This window comes from Melospiza melodia, chromosome 29 (assembly GCF_035770615.1).
Source record: "Melospiza melodia melodia isolate bMelMel2 chromosome 29, bMelMel2.pri, whole genome shotgun sequence".
Lineage (NCBI taxonomy): Eukaryota > Metazoa > Chordata > Aves > Passeriformes > Passerellidae > Melospiza > Melospiza melodia.
Genome location: NC_086222.1, coordinates 676,775 through 693,879, shown reverse-complemented (window position 1 = coordinate 693,879; position 17,105 = coordinate 676,775). Strand labels below are relative to the sequence as shown.

At 56.6% G+C, this 17,105-nt stretch overlaps 1 protein-coding gene across 9 annotated transcripts in view; it reads left to right on the top strand.

Annotated features, from left to right (window-relative positions):
- Window positions 1-4,089: 4,089 nt before the first annotated feature.
- Window positions 4,090-17,105, top strand: part of CADM1 (cell adhesion molecule 1) — a 134,331-nt gene continuing 121,315 nt past the window's right edge. For 8 of the 9 annotated variants that reach the window (XM_063178283.1, XM_063178282.1, XM_063178280.1 and 5 more), the window contains exon 1: window positions 4,090-4,198. In XM_063178283.1, the coding sequence (XP_063034353.1) occupies window positions 4,090-4,198 (109 nt within the window). Of the gene's footprint in view, window positions 4,199-9,677; window positions 9,727-17,105 lie in introns of those variants that run through there. The other variant, XM_063178275.1, reaches the window with a different exon arrangement.

The following is a 17,105-nucleotide window of genomic DNA, read 5'->3' as shown; positions in this document are numbered from 1 at the left end:
TGAGCTTCAGCTTCCCTTCCACCTCTGGAAACTTTGAACAAATTCGTTGCTCATTGCAGTGGAAGGCAGATAAATAAAATATATTGGGAGCGATTTGTGCTGTAACTAAACCCTGAATTTATAGAGGGAGAGCGTGGCCAACGACAACTTTGTCACAGCACATGAAAGCCTGGAAATCGGGCTTTGCACTTTTACCTGATCTCAAAAGAGGCATCTCCAGACTCCCCAGGCTGGGCACGGGTTTGGGGAGCAGCTCTGTGCTCACATTGGGGGTCCTGCTGGAGGAAGGGACACGGCACACCCGGCCCAGATGGATTTCAGGCAAGGCATTAAACCCGAAATGCTATAACTTGATTATTTCTTCTGCGGGGTCCTTTTGACAAAACTCCTCCATTTTCAAAGAGGTACACAGGATTTAGCCCCGCGTCGCTTTCATGTGAATTGTGTGGCTAAAGTTCCATGCAGCTCTTTGAAAATTTCAGAGCCGGCGCTTTCCCCAAGATCGACAACTGTTTTATTTCTCTTGACAGAAAATGGTGAGAGAACAAACACTGCCAGGGTGGGGGAAGCAGTTTGGTCGTGGGCTCTGCAGCACCTTTAATGTGAGCCTCAAAGAGCCACACAGGAATGGCAACTCTGCTGTACCTGCACGAGTTCTGAGGGATTGTCATTTCCTGGGAGGGAAAACTTGGGTGGCTTTGGGTTCTTTTTCCCTTCTTACATATAGGGATGTAGAGAACAGCACTTTGGGTCCCTCTGTCTATACATGAAACCAAGGAAAGGGAACTGATTGATCATTGGTTTTGTAGCCCCATCTGAAAACATTTTCTACCATAAATTCTTCTGCAGTGGATGTGATTGGTGCCAGTTATTTGTAATCCTTGGGTGATGCTGTGTCCCCTAAGACCATTCCCAATGGTGGCAGAGGCAGGACTGGCACCAGCTTGCACCAGGATTGCTCCAATCCCTGGCCCAGTGTGTTGGCAGCAGCTGCTGCTCATCCATGGATCTAAGGCTTCATCCTGCTTCCAAATGCCACGCCAAGCATGTCCAAGCCACTGTCCTGTGCTGTGCCACAGGGAGATAGAGCACAAATCGCCTTGATCCTTCTCCTGCCTTTCTCTCTGCGTCTGAAACTGTGGGGCTTGGCTCTGTCTCTGGAAATATACCACAGATTGGAATTCTCATTTTTAAGTTCATTTCTGCTCTGATTTAAAGGCTGAATTAACAAACAATGGCTTATTTGGTTTAAAATGCAAAAACACCATCTGGTCTTTGAGATGTGCTAAGCCGCAGCGGGGGGAGCCAGAATGACACATGGGAAGGGTCTCCAAGTGGCACGGGTGAGGCTCCCAGGAGGAATTCCTGCCGCTCCTGACCCGTGTCAAGGCAAGGAAAGCTGATCTTTGGAGTGGGCATTGCTGCAGCTGCAGCTGGTAGCCTGGGGACAGCTCCATTTCAGGGGATGCTGCGCTTCAGCCTCGCTGCTGGCAGCTCAGAGCAGCGTCCTGGGAGCTCTCCTCTGTCCCTGGCTCCTCTCCTCGCCCCAATGCAAAGTTCTGGAGGGGCTTCCACAGGCATTGCTGGCCCTTGGGTTTTCCCTGGGCCACAGGCTTAATGAAGCCTTGCTCCAGAGCTGGCACAGGGCTTTCCATCCCTGGCATCCCTGGCACAAGTGATTCTCAGGAGTGAGTGCCCACTCGGCCAGCGGGACTCAGGGATGACCTCATCCCGTAAAACCCTCGATTGCACCCCGCGTGCCCGTGGCTCAGGTCAGTCTCTGTGGTCCTTCATGCCCAGCCCTGTGCCCACCCTCCCCGTGCCACTCCCGGCTCCGTGCTGTCCCTGGCTGCTGGTGATTTGATTTAATGCAGCTTTCAATCACTGCCAGCGGGCCTCGCGCTGCAGCGGCATCACTGCTAAACACTCTGTGACAAATAATGTGAGGCTAAGCTTCCAGGACAGAGGAAATCGCTTTCCTCTCGAAATGAGAGCTGATGCATAATGGAAGGCACTAAGACGTCTCCAGCAGGAGCATCGGCAGTTTGAGCCCGTCCCGAGTCCCCGTCCGTCTGCCGACGAGACGCGGGAGGTGAGGGCAGTCATTTCCTAGAGTTCAGCATTTGCAATTTGCATTCTATAATCTCCCGGCCATTTACCAGCGGATAATTTGTCATGGTTTGCTTTAGCTGTTGTGATATTGATATTTATTATGCAAATTGTATTTCCTACTACTTATTGTCCTCACCCTCGGAATCCTTGAATTATTATAAACCTGTTTAGTTAATAGGGGTTGTCTCTGCATTGATGCCTGAGCGCAGCGGGTCGCAGTGTGGGATATCCTGCAGGGGGGCTGCCCTGGGTATTTGGGGACAGGCACACACATTTAGGGATGCCTGGTTATGGGATGGCACAGCGGCCTCTGGAGCTGCTCTGCTGGGTTTGCTGGGGCTGGAGTCCTTCTGGAGAGGAGGGAATTTAGGGTCCCAGTGTAAAACAAATGCTTTCTCACTAACTGGGGTGAAGCTGGCTTAGTTATGGGATTGTGATGGTTATGGTGGCACAAAACTCTACTTGTTGAGCAGAAAACAGATGTTTGGCATGACTATGGAGCAGAAAAGCTTGTCATCATGGGAGACAGAGAGTGGCATGGGGAGATGGTGATGCCTGAAACCAAGTCCCCAGCAGAAGCATTTTGGTTTTTCTTGATTGTGAAACCAGCCTGGTTTCACATTCCAAAGGGTGAAAGCTCTCTCCAGCCCCACAGTGTGACTCAGTGCTTGCCCTGGGCGGTTTTAACCTCAAGCTTGGCAGAATCTGGGATGATGAAGTTGAACTGACAATTCACCTGCCTCAGGTTAACTTGGAATAACCTAATTAATAAGGTTGGGAATATTCGACATCCTCTGCGTTTGCTCCATTAACGCTTGCATGGACCCGTTGTCAGCGATTCCATGGTTCCATTGCTGGTGCCGTGGGTGGGGGGAAAGCTTGGACCCTTCCCGGGCGGGGTGAATCCCCCAGCGACCCCGGCCGCTCCGTTTGCCGTGTGTTACGGTTCAGCTGAGCACTCGGGGGGACGGCAGGGCGCAGTTCCGGGGCTTTACTCGCCCGTTGGCTCCGTTTAAATCCGGTGCGTGGGTGAGAAATCCGCAGAAAAGGTGGCTTGGTTGCCGGGCTGCGGTTACCGAGCCCCGACCGCCGCCGCCGGGGGGCTCGTGGGCTCCGGCCGCTCCGCTCCCCCGGAGCCGCCGAGGCTCAACACCGCCTCCAGCGGCGCGGGGCCCGCTCGGCGGGGAGCGGCACGGGGAGGGGACACGGTCCCACCGGGAGGGTGCACCGGGGCAGAGAGGGGGCACAGACGCTGGGGGACCGCACGCTGCTGAACGCGGGGATGCCGGGGGGGACACTGCGGGGATGCCGGGGGGGACACTGCGGGACGGAGAGCGCTGGCGGGGGGGCCCGCGGGAGGAAGGATGCTGGGGTGGAAGCAGCTTTGTGGGGTACAAAAGGGGTGAAAGCTGCGGGTGGGGCCCGGCGGTGCGGGGCCCAGGGGCGGTGCGGGGGCGGTGCGGGCCCGGGGCGGTGCGGGGTGCGGGGGCACGGCCCCGCCTGGCGCTCCCCGCCCGCCCGTGCGGGGGTCGGGCCGGCCGCGCTCGGTGCCGCCCGTAGCCAGTTCGGGGGTCGGCCCGGCCGCGCTCGGTGCCGCCCGTGGCCCGTTCGGCGCTCTCCGTTCGGGGGTCGGCCCGGCCGCGCTCGGTGCCGCCCGTGCCCCGTTCGGCGCTCTCCGTTCGGGGGTCGGGCCGGCCGCGCTCGGTGCCGCCCGTGGCCAGTTCGGGGGTCGGGCCGGCCGCGCTCGGTGCCGCCCGTGCCCCGTTCGGCGCTCTCCGTTCGGGGGTCGGCCCGGCCGCGCTCGGTGCCGCCCGTGGCCCGCTCGGCGCTCTCCGTTCGGGGGCCGGCCCGGCCGCGCTCGGTGCCGCCCGTGGCCCGCTCGGCGCGGGGCGGAGCGTGCCGCCGTGTCCCCGCCCCGTGACGCGCCATCTCCCGCGGGCGGCGCGCGGCGGCGGCAGAGCGAGGCAGGTGCCGGCGATGGCGGGTCGCGCCCAGCCCAGCGGCCCCGCGGGCAGCGGCGGCGGCGCTCCGGGGCTCCTCCCGCTGCTGCTGCTGCTCCTGTCCGCCGCCGCCATCATCCCCCGAGGTAGGAGGGACGCGGCCCCGCGCACGGGGCTCCGCGCGGACGGGCGGTACCGGGCGGGCGGCGCGCGGAGGGGGGTTCGCGCTCGGGGACCGCGGCGGCGCTCGGGCGGCCCCGGTTGCGGCGGGTGCGGGGCGAGCCCGCCCGCCCTCCTCCGGCCCGGGCCGTGCCCGGAGCGCTCGGTGGTCCCGGGGAAGCGCCCCCGGCGGCGGGAGCGGCGGGCGGGCTCACCCGCGCGTGGCGGCGCGGGCAGCCGCTGCCGGTTTCCATGGAAGCGGCTTCTCCTCTGCCCCGGGGGGTCATCAGCGGCCCCGCAATTAAAAACTAATTGCTTTGCGCGCCCCCTCTATCTCCCCCCTCTCCGCCCCCCCGGTGTTTGCGGCGGCGCGGGGATGCTGCACCCCTGCGGGAGCGGGGAACCTGTTGGAATCTGAGTGGAACTTGCGCGGCGCGTCGCTCTCCCTCTTCCTCTCTCTCTCCGTCTTCCTCGCTTCCCACCCTCTCTCTCCTTGCTCTCCCCTCTCCCCCGGTGCCCCCTGCCGCAGCCGCGCCCCCCGCCCAGCCGGGCGCGCTCGGGGCGATCGCTCGGGGCTCGGGCGCTGCGGCTGGAACGGGCGCTGGTTCAGCGTGGCTAACGAGGCTCCCCGAGCGGGGCCGGTTGGGTTCTCTCCGCGGCACCCTCGAGGTGCGGTGCCCCCCGGCTTTGGGCGATCCCCCCACCCCGCCTGGCTTCGCTCCCCGCCGAGCCTGGAGCCGCAGCAGCGACCGGGCTCGTGTCCGGTGGCTTCGGTTCGAGCATCCCCCGTTAACGCCGCTCACGTTTCCAGTACGTCCGTGGGGCGGCACGGTGCCACACGACCGTAGGAGCGGTGCTGTGTCCGGGATGTTTGGGAAGAACAAGAGGCCATTGAACGATCTGTTGAATCCCGCTCGTAGGAAAGGGGGGACGAAGGGGCCGCCAGCCCGGCGAACAAAGAGCTTTATTCACGGCCTGTGTACATGTCCATGCTTCCCCGCTCTTCCCGGGCGCCCTTTTTGGTGGGGTGGTGGTGGGGGGAGAGCGCCGGGGTCGTTTGCAGCTTGTTCTCCCCGCGACCGGGGCCGGGGCCGTGCCCGCCCGCCGGCTCCGACCGGGGCTGCGCCTCCCGGCTGCGCTGGCAGCCCCAAGGGCGGCTCTGCCCCGCTCCTTCGGCCCGAGCCCGTGCCGGGGAGCCGGGGCGAAGGAAGGGAGCCAGCGCGGCGGCTCTTAGGAAACGCTCCGCTCCGGCTCCCCGCGCCCGGGCTTCTGCGGGCGCTGTGCTGTAGATTGCCAGGTGTCTCGTCACAAGGTGCTGTTTGTGTGTTCGGTGCTTCTCGCTGCCTGGTGAGCTTCCCGCCGGTGTGACCTGGGGGACCAGGTTGGGAATACGAGCCCGGCTCCTGGCCGGCCGCCTTCATCCTTTGTTTTGCTGTCTTGCTCACCTCAGTTCTCTAAGAGCAGTTTTTAGCTGGAGGCCAGTGATCCCCGGCAGGCTCAGCCTGTTCGCGGCTGCCCAGCCAACGGGTGGAACTGTGATTTGGGGTCGCGGAGCTGCTGAAGGGAAGCAAAAGCTGGGCTGGATGCTGGCTCGCAGTGGCTGTGCCTGACCCGAGCACCGGGGTGAGAAGCACCGCGCGGCATGCGCTGAGGTTGTGGTAAGACGGATATTTTGTGGTTGCGGTGCTGTGTTGTGAATTGCAGGATAAGATCCCAGACTGTCTGCATTTAGGTGAAATTTCCTTACAGTTGAGGACCTTTTTTTCCCTTTTTCCCCCCGTTCTCCCCCTTTTCCAAGCTAACAGTGTTAGCTCCAGCGTTCTGCAAAGAGCGAATTAGTGTGAGGCAGCAGCGTCAGCGCAGAGTGCTGTGGCTGTGGCTCCCGCACGGCTGCCACCCGAGGCACAGCGGTGCCGGCGCTGTGTCACCGCCGTGGTGGCACCCCGTGATGCGGAGCGTGGCTCAGGGTTCTGCTGCCTGCTCTCACCGAGGCGGCTGGAACAGCAATAGGCAGCAGTGAGGCTGGGTTTGGGATGAGCCGTGCAATCGGGTGGATCCGTGTGTGTCCGTGGTTCCTCTCCAGCCACTCCCGTTGCTCTGCGGTTCGTGGAGCTCCTGATGCCCCTGTGCAGCAGGGCGAGGGCTGAGGAGCGCTCTCGGCTCACTCTGAGGCGCTTGGGCAGCGCTGGGCTGGAGCTCGGAGTCTGTCTGTGCTGGCACTCGGCACTTCAGGGACAGCAACTTAACAGCAGGAGCCTCAGGAGGTGTTTGGAGACGGTGTTGGCGTGGAGCCGTGACCCGGCCGTGGCACGGAGCTGCCAGGGCTGCTTGTGGCTGCAGCCTCCGTGTCTGCCGACACCAGACCGGCCCGGGAGAAGCCCCGTGAAGGCAGGGAGCGCTCCCAGCGCGGCTGCGCTGAGCCAGGCTCCTTTGTAAACACAGCGTGAGTTTCCAAGGAGCCTTTGTATGCAAGCGAGGCGAGGCTGCTCGTCCCTGGCCTTCAGCAACACGCGCTGCGTTCTGCATGCGACGCAAACACCGGCGGGGAAGGGGCTGGGGAATAAAGCGATCCATCTGGGTTGCAGCTTGGGCTCATTTGTCTTGCGTGTAGGCAGTTGAGCCCAGGTTTATAAGCACGACAATCTGGTTTGAAACCACTGCCAAGGAGGCTCCTGAGGATGGCGAGGCGAGGAGATCGGTCGGCTCCGTGCGTGCTCGGCTCTGAGGAGGGGGTGGCTGTCGGCACCTTCTGCAGGATGGACATCCCCGGGTGGACGCTGTTGGATGGACACCGCTGGGATGGGCGCTGCCGGTGTCCCTTGGCACGGGTGGCCGCTGCTGGGGGCAGAGGTGGCTGCGGTGACAGGAGGCCGGAGAAGAGCCGCGCTCCCCGGGGACCCCCCGGCCGTGCTGCCGATGCTGCGCTGCCGTCGCCTTTGTTTGCCTTGCGCTGTCTTTCCTGGTGTGTAAATAAAGGAGGCTCTGTAATCAAACAGCGCTGGCTCCGTCGGCCGGGCGCTTGGCGAGCCTTCCCCGGCCCTGCCAGCGCCGGTGGGGCCGTGCCTGTGCCATCAGCGGTGAGCTCTGTGCCCTACTGCTGCCTGGAAAATGGGTCAGCTCCTTAACCCTGCGTCTGCCCGGAGTCAAACCTGTGTTCCAGCCTGGATACACCCTCTGCTTGAATGGACCATCCGAGCGCTCCTCAGAAAAAGCAAAGCCACCTTCCTGCGTGTAGGCAGAGTTTTCTGGATGTTTCTCTTGAATGGCTGTTTTTCTAGGGATTATTGTCAGACTTTGTATAGGGGTTTTGACAACCTGTTCCTCTTCTGGGTGTTGGTGGCACTTCTGTCAGGAAAGCAGGGGCTCCCTCCTGTATCCAAACATTTCGGTTCCTGTCTGCGGTTCCAGATGTGAGCAGGCTCCAGGAGAGGAGCGTGAGGCTGCAGCCTTCCCTGGAGCTGAGCCAGGCAGTGAATGCTTAACACAGTGCATTGAGAGCACAAGCAAAGCTGGACACACAGCCAGGGTCTACCGAGAAATTGGATGCTACATGTTGAAAAAAATGAGTTGTGCTTGTTCCTCCGGGGGACATTGTGAGGTGCAAACCCACCGGCGCTAAATAAAGGGACGCTGTGGAAACCTGCCACGAAGGAGAGACTCTAGGTGGAATGTTGTAATTAGGAGTGGTATGTACTTGTTTAAGTTCCATAAATCAGTCTCTTTCCCGGGCTGTAATTGCCGGCTGCAGGAGCAGCTGCCGTGCGGTTCCTGGGGAGCTCCGCCACGAAGGCTTTGAAGGTCGCCCAGCGTGGGCTCGGCGTGCTGGGGAGCAGGGCGGGCTGGGCTGAGCGCAAGGGAAGCGCCACGAGGCTCCATTCGCTCTCGGCCCTGGTAATTGGGAGCACAGCGAGCTGTGGGCCGGCCCTGCCCCATGAGATGAGCTGTGGTTCAGCCCCGAGCTGCATTTAGTTATTGCAGTTTTTAATTTGCCGTACCGTGGCTGCAGGCGACTCCTCTGCTGGCCCTGCCCATGCGTGACCTCCACCCGCCTGCTGTCAGCCTCTTTTGCTGTGGAAACAGTTTTTCTTCTTCCCGGTGTCCTCGGTACCTGTTGAACCTCTCGGTTTTCCTGCTGTGTTGCGCATCAGGCTCTCACATCTTTGCAGGGCGTTGGGTTGGGTGTTGGGGAGCCCTGCAAACCACTGTACGCTGCTGGATGAGGCTCTGGAAACCCGAGTTTCGTGTCAGTGTGTTTCACCCATCCCAGATTCCAGCGAGGAATGCAGATCCCCAAGGAGATTTGCCTCTCGGGGTTTCTCAGAGCCATTGCTGAGCCCACACCACACGCTCACCCGCAGTGTGTGGCTGGTGGCTGCTTGCATTTGAAACGCTTGCCTGGGACGTACCAGGGACATTTGCTGCCCTCCACTCCTGGTTATTTTAGACCAACAATGTCCCTCTGTAGGACTGGGCTGGCTATTTTTACCCTGTGGTGTGGTTTTAATTTACTGTGTTCTTCTGTGGTTTAAAAACTTGAGCATTACAAAGACTCTGCCCTTACCAAATTCTCAAGGTGAATCAGTAGAATATTTGATACCCCATTAAGTTCCAGTCTGAAGGATCAAAGAGATACTTAGGCACATCTTTGCTCAGAGATATAAAACTTTTGTGGGCTGTAGCTTAACTGGAAAATGTCTTTAGTTTTGCTTTTTTAGGTATTTTTTTGTCCCTGGAAGTGCTGGAGCTCCTTGGTGTTGTTGTTTCTGACAGTCTCATAGACTGGTGCTGCCTGCTGGCAGCTCTGTGCTGGCTTTGCTTTGGTCCTGCCCCAGTGACACAGCTCAGGTCCCCCTCCCCTCCTAGGGCAGTTCCAGTCAGATGCCAGCATTGGAAGGGGAATAGTCTCTTTACAGTGAACGACTGCCAATGGGTTTTAAAGCCCAGGTGTGCATTTGGCAGTGGGAAAAAGTTGTGTTGGAAACTCTGCTCCTCTGCCAATCCCAGCTGTGAAGTTTGCCCTCAGCAGTTACACTCCTGGCTGAGCCTTCCCTAGGAAATGTCCCATTTTCTGGAGCCCTTGGCCATGGGGGATGGAGATGTCTGCCTGCAGATCAGGGAGATGCCAGTGAGCCATCAGAGCCAAGGCTGCCCACAGGGTCACGCTGCCTCTTGAAGTTGTGCTCAGCCTGGAGCAGTTGGGTGTATAAACCCCTGGGTTCAGGTTACGTCTGGAATAAACTGCTCTGATCTCGTGGTGTCCTCTTTTAGCAGTTAGTGAGCCTGCACCTGATTTATGATCTCCTCCAAGGTCTGCTTGCAGAATGGAAATGTCACTGCATGCCCCACGCTGTCAGCAGGGCTCTGGCTGGAGCTCTTCCCTTCGCAGGGACGCCCTTGGGTGCTGGTCCTGAATGTGGTGACTCTTGGACTGAGAGCCCTCAACATTTGGTACAGGAACAGGGCAGCAATGCTTTTATGGAGATGAAATTCTCATGGAGAGCAGGGACCACACTGGGTAAGCTCCATCAAGGCTGGTCTGGGAGTGCTGTGCTGGGGTGGGGGGCCCGGTGGGGTCCTGTCACCCGGGGCTGTGTGACACCTCATCTGCGAGGTGGGAGCACCCCAGAGCCCGCTCCCACCCTGCTCCGGCAGTGTAGATCCCCTCTCCAGAGTGTGACAGGAAGAGAGAAATATGAAGCAGCAAAGTGACATTCCCTCCCTCCCCTTCTCCCCCCGTGCAGCAATAGAAATACGAGCCTGAGTCTGCAGCGTCAAAAGAGAGATCAGAGTAATCGGATCAAGCATGAGGAACTGCTTGTTGCTGCTTCCCTGTTTTTAAATGAGGCTGCCTGGCAGCTTCCCTGGCAGAGCACTTTCAACATGACTCGTGTTCAGCTTTGGAGCTGGGGTTGCAGCAAAGTCGGGCTCCGTGAGGATTGGGCTGGAAAGGGAACTTTGTGCGTAGCCTCTGGGCTAACACACAGAAATAAAGGCTCCCTGTGCCCCCACGGCCCTGGTTCTGTAGCCGAGCAGAGGCACATCTGTCCCCAGTTCTGCAGAGAGAGCGCTCTCGCTTTGTGCATTTATCGCAGTGATGCTGCTCTGGGGTGTGCTCCGTGATGCCAGTACATCCCTGACCTTGGGGAAGCACAGTGACTGTCTCCAGAGCCATTTCTGCCTCGCTGCCCTGGTGTGGCACGGGATAGCTCTGTCTGTGGAGAGGTGTTGCAATGGTGCAGCTGGGTCAAACCAGGGGGGAGAGCTGCTGGCCCAGCTGCAAAGGCTTCTCTTCATGCAGTGTCTGTGTGCTGGCTGGGTGCAGGTGGACGTCCGTCCATCCATCCATCCATCCATCCATCCATCCATCCATCCGTCCGTCCGTCCGTCCGTCCATCTGTCCATCCATCCATCCACCCCAGTCTTTGATGCTGGCACTGCTCCAAGCACCTGGTTGTTCACCTGCACTGCTGCAGTGCCTGTGCTCACAGAAACCCTGCATTGCTCTATGGAGTCTGGCTGTGAGGTTGTTCTGCTAATCCTGACTGGTTTCCCAGTAATGACAACCTGAAATATCCACATGTAGAGAGCTGTTGCTGTAGCTGGGTCTGTTTTGCATTCTCATTCTGAGCTATTTGGCTCGGAAACATGATTGGACCCCTTTGCCTGTGCTCCCATTGCCTGTTTGACGTCTTCATTCCTGTTGGCTGATGCAGACATGGTGTTGGAAGCCTGGTGGAAGCAGGGAAGCTCCCAAGGGTTACTGCTGCTGCTTTTCCCACTCTGTATGGAATTAGGTGCCGTTTTCAGCTGTTTGAGGACAGGCCTTGCCATGCACTCACGGGCTCTTTGAGCAGAAAGCACGCTGTGCTGGTTTGGGTGTCAGAGCTCTTACAAAGCCCTTGTGCCAGATCTCTGCCTTGCTGGGGAGGGCTGTGGCTGACGGGGCTCTGTGAGATCCCAGGGCTGCTGTCCCTGCTGTGGTTCCCCGTGACAGCCTGGCTGGGCTCTTCCTGCACTGGGGAAGCTGCTGACAACCATCAAAGCCCCGAATGCCTGTCATCATCAGCCCTCAGCTTTGTCAGGCGGAGCTGCTGGGGACGCTTGGTTTGTCAGGACTCCTCGGAGCCAGCCAGGCTTCCCAGGGTGGGCTCAGCAGGAGCAAACACAGCCAAACCCCTGCTTGCCTTGGGAAGAGTTGTCGTGGCGTTGGCTTGACAGCAGCTCTGGTTCTGCAGGCGCATCCGTTCCTTTGCCACTCTCATTTGTGCAGTCGGGAGGAGCAGCGTGTGGCTCCCCAGTTTGCAGGAGGATTCCTGTCCTGGAGGGTGAGAGGCACAACAGATCTCTGTCTGGATCAGAGCTCTGTGACAGCCCTGTGCTTGTGGGGACTCGTGCTGGGATATGGAGCAGGAGCTGTGTAACCTGCTGCTGCTCCTTGTCCACAGTCACTGTCCAGGTGGATGCAGGGGGGTTCTCTTGGTGCACAGAATGTGAGCGTGATTTCTCCTTTGGCTCTGTGGCACCCCTGTGCCATGCAGCTGCTTGTGGGGACTCACTGGGATGGAGCAGGAGCTGTGGAACCCGCTCCTGATTCTTGTCCACAGTCACTGTCCAGGTGGATGCAGGGGGGTTCTCTTGGTGCACAGAATGTGAGCGTGATTTCTCCTTGGGCACTTTGCTGCCCTTCATTTGCTGTGATTTTACAGGCTGCTCGGGATGAAGACGTGCATCATTCAGAGTCTGTCTGCAGGGTCAGGGCACACCGTGGCTTTTCCTGCCCTGCCGCAGTCACAGCCTGGTTTTCCTCAGCTCCCGGTCTGTGGGTGGCTCCAGAGGAGACGTTACTCATCCCTGAGTAGGCAGAAGCACCGAGAGCGAGTCCCACGCTGAGGTTGCTGAGCTCTGGCCACACAAACAGCTTTTCCTTCGATTTAAAGGTCTTACAGCCCTAATCGTTCCCTGGAATCTTTACCAGAAGGCGCAGGTTTAATCAACTCCCCGAATCCATAACTGCCAGGTATTGCTTCCTCAGCACGAGGAGCAGAGCCGTGCCTCTCCCTGGGAAGGGTGAAGATTAAAGTGGGATAGACGGGAGATTAACAGTGTTCCCCTCAGACACCGCCAGGGAACGGGGAGACGCTCCGAGAGGAGGAATAAAGGAAATTCTTGGAGGCAAATCACTTACTGCTCTGTAGGGATCCGCGGAGCCTTGTAAACAGAGCCTTTACAGCAAACCCAGTGCTCTGGCTCTTAAATCACTCTGGGAGAATTTTGGATGCACAGTTAAAGGATGCTCCTCCAGGCTCTCATTAGCAAATTGGATCCAAAATTTTCGTGTTAACACAACATGATGTGTGTGGAATGCAGCTCAGGAAGGTCGGTCCGGCTGTTGGGTCTGGGATGCTCTGTTTTCTGTTGAGGTTGGGTGGGTCTATTGATCTCATTGCTGTTTTGGAAGGGGGAGGTTTAGCAGAGTCCCATTAAATGGAATTTCAGTGTTTCCTTCAGAATAACTCGTTCTAAGTTCCTACAAGAGTAAATGTCTTGTGGACAACGTGTTGTACTCACAAGCCACTGCTTCTTCCTCTCCTTCCCCTCGTGCACTGCATCCCTCTGAATCTGACTTCTTTGGACAAGGCAGGAGAAGGAAATGAAAATAGCTCTCCATGGCTGATGGGGCCTGTGGGGTGTGAAAATCCTGTCTGAAGGTAGGGAGTGACTGAAATGATCCTGCAGGAAACAAATGAGGATTAATAAGCTATTTTCAGCCTGGCCATTTGCTTCTTCCCAGGGAGAGCCCGGTGGAGTGACCAGTCCAGTGGGTGTCCTGAGGGAGAGGGGATTTTGTGCCGCAATAATTAATGTGGATGTTGGTGGGTGTGCATGCACAAGGAGGATATTGGAGGAAAGTGGTTTTGGGATTCTCCTCCTCCTGGATTTCACTGCCCAAGGAGCAAATCTTGCTGAAAGCTGTCCCTGAATCCTCTGGGGAACCTTTGGAAATGCAGCTCCTCGTTGCTTCATGTAAAATGTCTTTGTAGCAGTTGAGGATGCTGGCGTCCATTAAAGACACAATCCAAAGCCATGTGAGAGCTTTAATAACTTGGTATTTTTGTTGTGCCAAAAAATCCAATTACATACGGAATCACTTTTCCTTTGTAAAGGTCTGGGAAAGTGTTTGCCTGAACTGCTGTGGAAGCGGCATTTCAGTGAACCAGCTGAAAAGTCACTTTTGTCACTTTAATGGGTGTAATAAAACGGTCCATCCTGGGGGAGTGAGGGAGGGCGACAGAAAAGCCTCTCTGAAATTGGGATCTTTTAATTTTAAATTGGTTCCTCGGATTTACAAGGATTTCAAAGGCAGATGGAGAGGGAAGAGCTCTGGGTAGCTGTGGAAGCAGCTCGTCCCTGTTTTTCTGAGAAATGTACAGATCCCATGGATGGAGTGTTTAGGAAATGGACATGAAATACACACGTATATACAGGAAATGCACAAGGCCAAGCATGGGAGGGTGTGGATGGCTGGGGGCTTGTGGCTTTGGCAGGCAGGGTGGCCCTGGGGGCTCAGCTTGTGCTATCAGTGATCCTGGAGTGCCATCACTGCTTGTTTCCCACCCAATGTGGTTCCGTTTGTCTGGTCTCCTCCTGGAGTGACTTTTTTCAGCCTTCATTTGTCCAGATTATCAGCATGCAGAGGAGAGCTGCCTGGTATTTACATGATTTAGTTGTAAATATGGTTAAGTGTTGATAGATATTGTTGTCATAAGTGCTTACAGCTCCTGGACTGATTACTGAATTTCTTATGTGGAAATGTGTACAAGCTCGGCGTGCGAGCAGCTTCCCAGGGGAAGTGTGAGGAAGGAGCCTGTGGTTTCCGTGTGGAAATCAAAGCCCAGATGTGGCTGCAGTGGGTGAATTTATGGGGGAAGTGCTGTCGGGTTTGGCTGGCAGCAACTGGGGCTCCGAGGCTGTGATGGAGGGAGAATAAAAGGCTCTTGTTGCCTGTTTTTGGGAACAGATGCTGCTCTGTGGAACAACTATTCGGGGCTGATATGCATAGGGAACATCTGTAGGGTTATACACCAGGGCTCCGGCTGAGGGATGTTCATCCCCGCCACTGGGCTGATGGAACAAATGTGTTATTTGCTGGTAGTTTTATTTTTAATTGACCGATAGGCTGTGCTTGAGCCGCCCTTGTTTAACAGTCTTATTTCCAGAATGCTTTACATCCCTGCTCAGAGCCCTGAATTAGCAGACGAGTGTTTCTGGAAGCGTCTCTCTGAACGCAGAAAGCCTGGATTTGGCAGAATCCTCTCCAGGGGGGTGAGGATTGCGGAGGGCTCTGTGATCCCGATCACGGTCCTGAGAACCTGTGCATCCTTTGTGTTTGCCTGCAGAAAGGCAGATTTGCGGGGTGGTTTGGAGTTGTGAGGTCGGAGCAGTTACTGGGATAAAGCACGGGAGGAGAGGCCAGCTGTGCTGTGCTGTGCGTGGAGGGGATTTGTGGATGCGATGTTCAGCTCAGCGCTGAATTTAGGGCAGAGATAAAAGCCTCTCCCCACCCCGGAGTGCTTCTGTGCGTAATGCCAGCACTCAAATCCTCGCTGTGCTTGGGCTGCGGGAGAGAGCCCGGAGCTGCATCCCGAATGCTGCGTGCGGAGCGTGAGAGGCAGCACGTCCTGCCCGCCCTCCCCGGTGTGCTCCTCGCTTCAGAGCTGCTTTTGGGCAAGCTGCAAGGACCCGTGCGTGTTCCCTGCCAGGCAAGAGCTGTCCCTTTGGAGGGAGCTGGGACAGCGTGCCCGGATCCGCTCTGGCACCCGGTCTGCCTGCCGTCCCCTCCATCCAGGACTGTTCTGCCTTAAAGGGGGAAAATCCCCCAAAAACCCTTGTGGGATCAGGAGGGAAGGGAGAAGAGGAGCCCCAAGTACTTAGTATGGGCAGTGCGAGCTTTGCGGAGTCACACATCCAGATGGATTACATGAGGAACTTGACATCTTGTTTAAAAACAAATCATTCATTATGTAGCAGTGAATAATCAAGCATTACAGTTTCATCTCTGGAGGTTCCTTTTTTGGTTGGAATTTTGATAGTTCAGTAATTAAAAGCTGTAAGCTATTACACTGTCTACATGTTGATCAATTGGTAATTAAAAAGTTGATGATAGATATGGTATTTCATGGGACTGCTTGGTTACGGTCAGATTTCCTTCGTGTGTTTTGAAAATTGTCGTTTAACTTAACACTTAAACGTTTTTCAATATTCATGGGCTGTTTTACTTGATTTTTATAAATGCCTTTTAATGATCACAATTTGCATATGGTAATTTAGAATCAGGGAATCGTTTAGGTTAGAAAAGCCCTGTAAGATCATGGAGTCCAGCCATTAACCCTGCACTGCCGAGGCCACCGCCAAATCCTGTCCCCAAGTGCCACATCCACACGGCTTTTAAATCCCTCCAGGGGTGCTGACCCCCTCTAGGCAGGGCTTTAAGGGGAGGAATTTTACCAATATCCAACCTGAACCTCCCCTGGTGCAGGATCTGCTGAGCCCCCACGGCTGAGGCGCTTTGGGGTGAGCTGGATAACACGATCAGGGATAAAGCAGTCCAAAATGAAGGAAAACTGGGCTGGTAATGGCCTCCGTGATGGAAGATTCATTGCTTCAGGAGTCTAATCTGAGACCAAAATGAAGCCCAAACCTGACAGTCTTCAGAGCATAATGCAAGATTTACTGCTCTGCCACGCTCAAGAGATTAAAAATAAAAACAGCCATCCTCCAAACCACCCTTCCCGTGCCTGCAAAACTTAGGGAAAACCAGGGGGTTTTGCTTCTTTTGAGTGAAAAACCCCAAAATAACCCCAAACAGAATGGGCTCATCCCTACTGCACGCCTGAGGAGGTGCTTGGTTTGGGTTGTGCCTCCTTCGTGGTGATGCATCCCTGGCACTGGACTGGTCCAAGGAGCCAGAAAGCCAAACCCCCAAACAGCAGATCCTTCCAAAGGGTGAACTCCATCCCAGTCCTCACCCCTGGTCCCTGGGATGTCCTTCTGAATCCAGGACAGAGTGATCTGCATCCTCCGGCTGGTTCAATGCCTCTAGTGGCTTCACCTGCTCGCTGGGCACAGGGACAGTGTTGGGGTGACCAGTTCTGCTGGAGATGCTTCACATCTGTCCTGGAAAGCCCTTGGTTTAAAAACCACTTTGTCCTGAGACACTTGTTGCTTTGTGACAGCTGGTTCCAGTAATTTGTTTTTATAGGGCAGTTTGTAGTAAATGAATGACACGTTGAATATTTTAGCGAGATTTTAGATTATCTAAAGAATGTTTTCCGGTTTACTAATTGGTAGATAATGCTGAATACATTGATGCTGACATGAGCAAATGGATGTAAAGTGATTTTGAGGCGAGGCTCATTAGAAGATGCTCTGATTCAGTCACCAGGAGATGTCAGCTCGTGGCCGCGTGCTCGGACCCCGCCGTTCAGGGCTGCTCTAATTGCAGGGACGTGGGGCTCTGCCCACAGCCCGGTGACAGGTGCTGCAGCTGCCCTGGGAGAAGGCAGCAAGGCAGTGATTAGTGATCCTGAGGGGCTCCTTTTGGCCTCCGTGCCATCCTCAGCCGGCCAGGGCTGGGTTTGGAATCAGATTTCTCTGGAAAGCACCAAAGGGAAGCAAACCAAGGGTGGCTGGGCATGACTGAAGGTGTGCCCAGGTGAGTTTCTGGGGCAGGCACTGTATTCAGAGGGATTCCCAAAGGCCTCATTCTCATGGTGGTACTCACAGAATACACTGCAATGTGCAGGGAATTCCTTGGTGATCAGATCCTCAGAGTGCTCCTGGCAAGCAGTGACAGTCCAAAAGCACCTTGCTTTAACCCCAGAGAGAAGGTGGGTG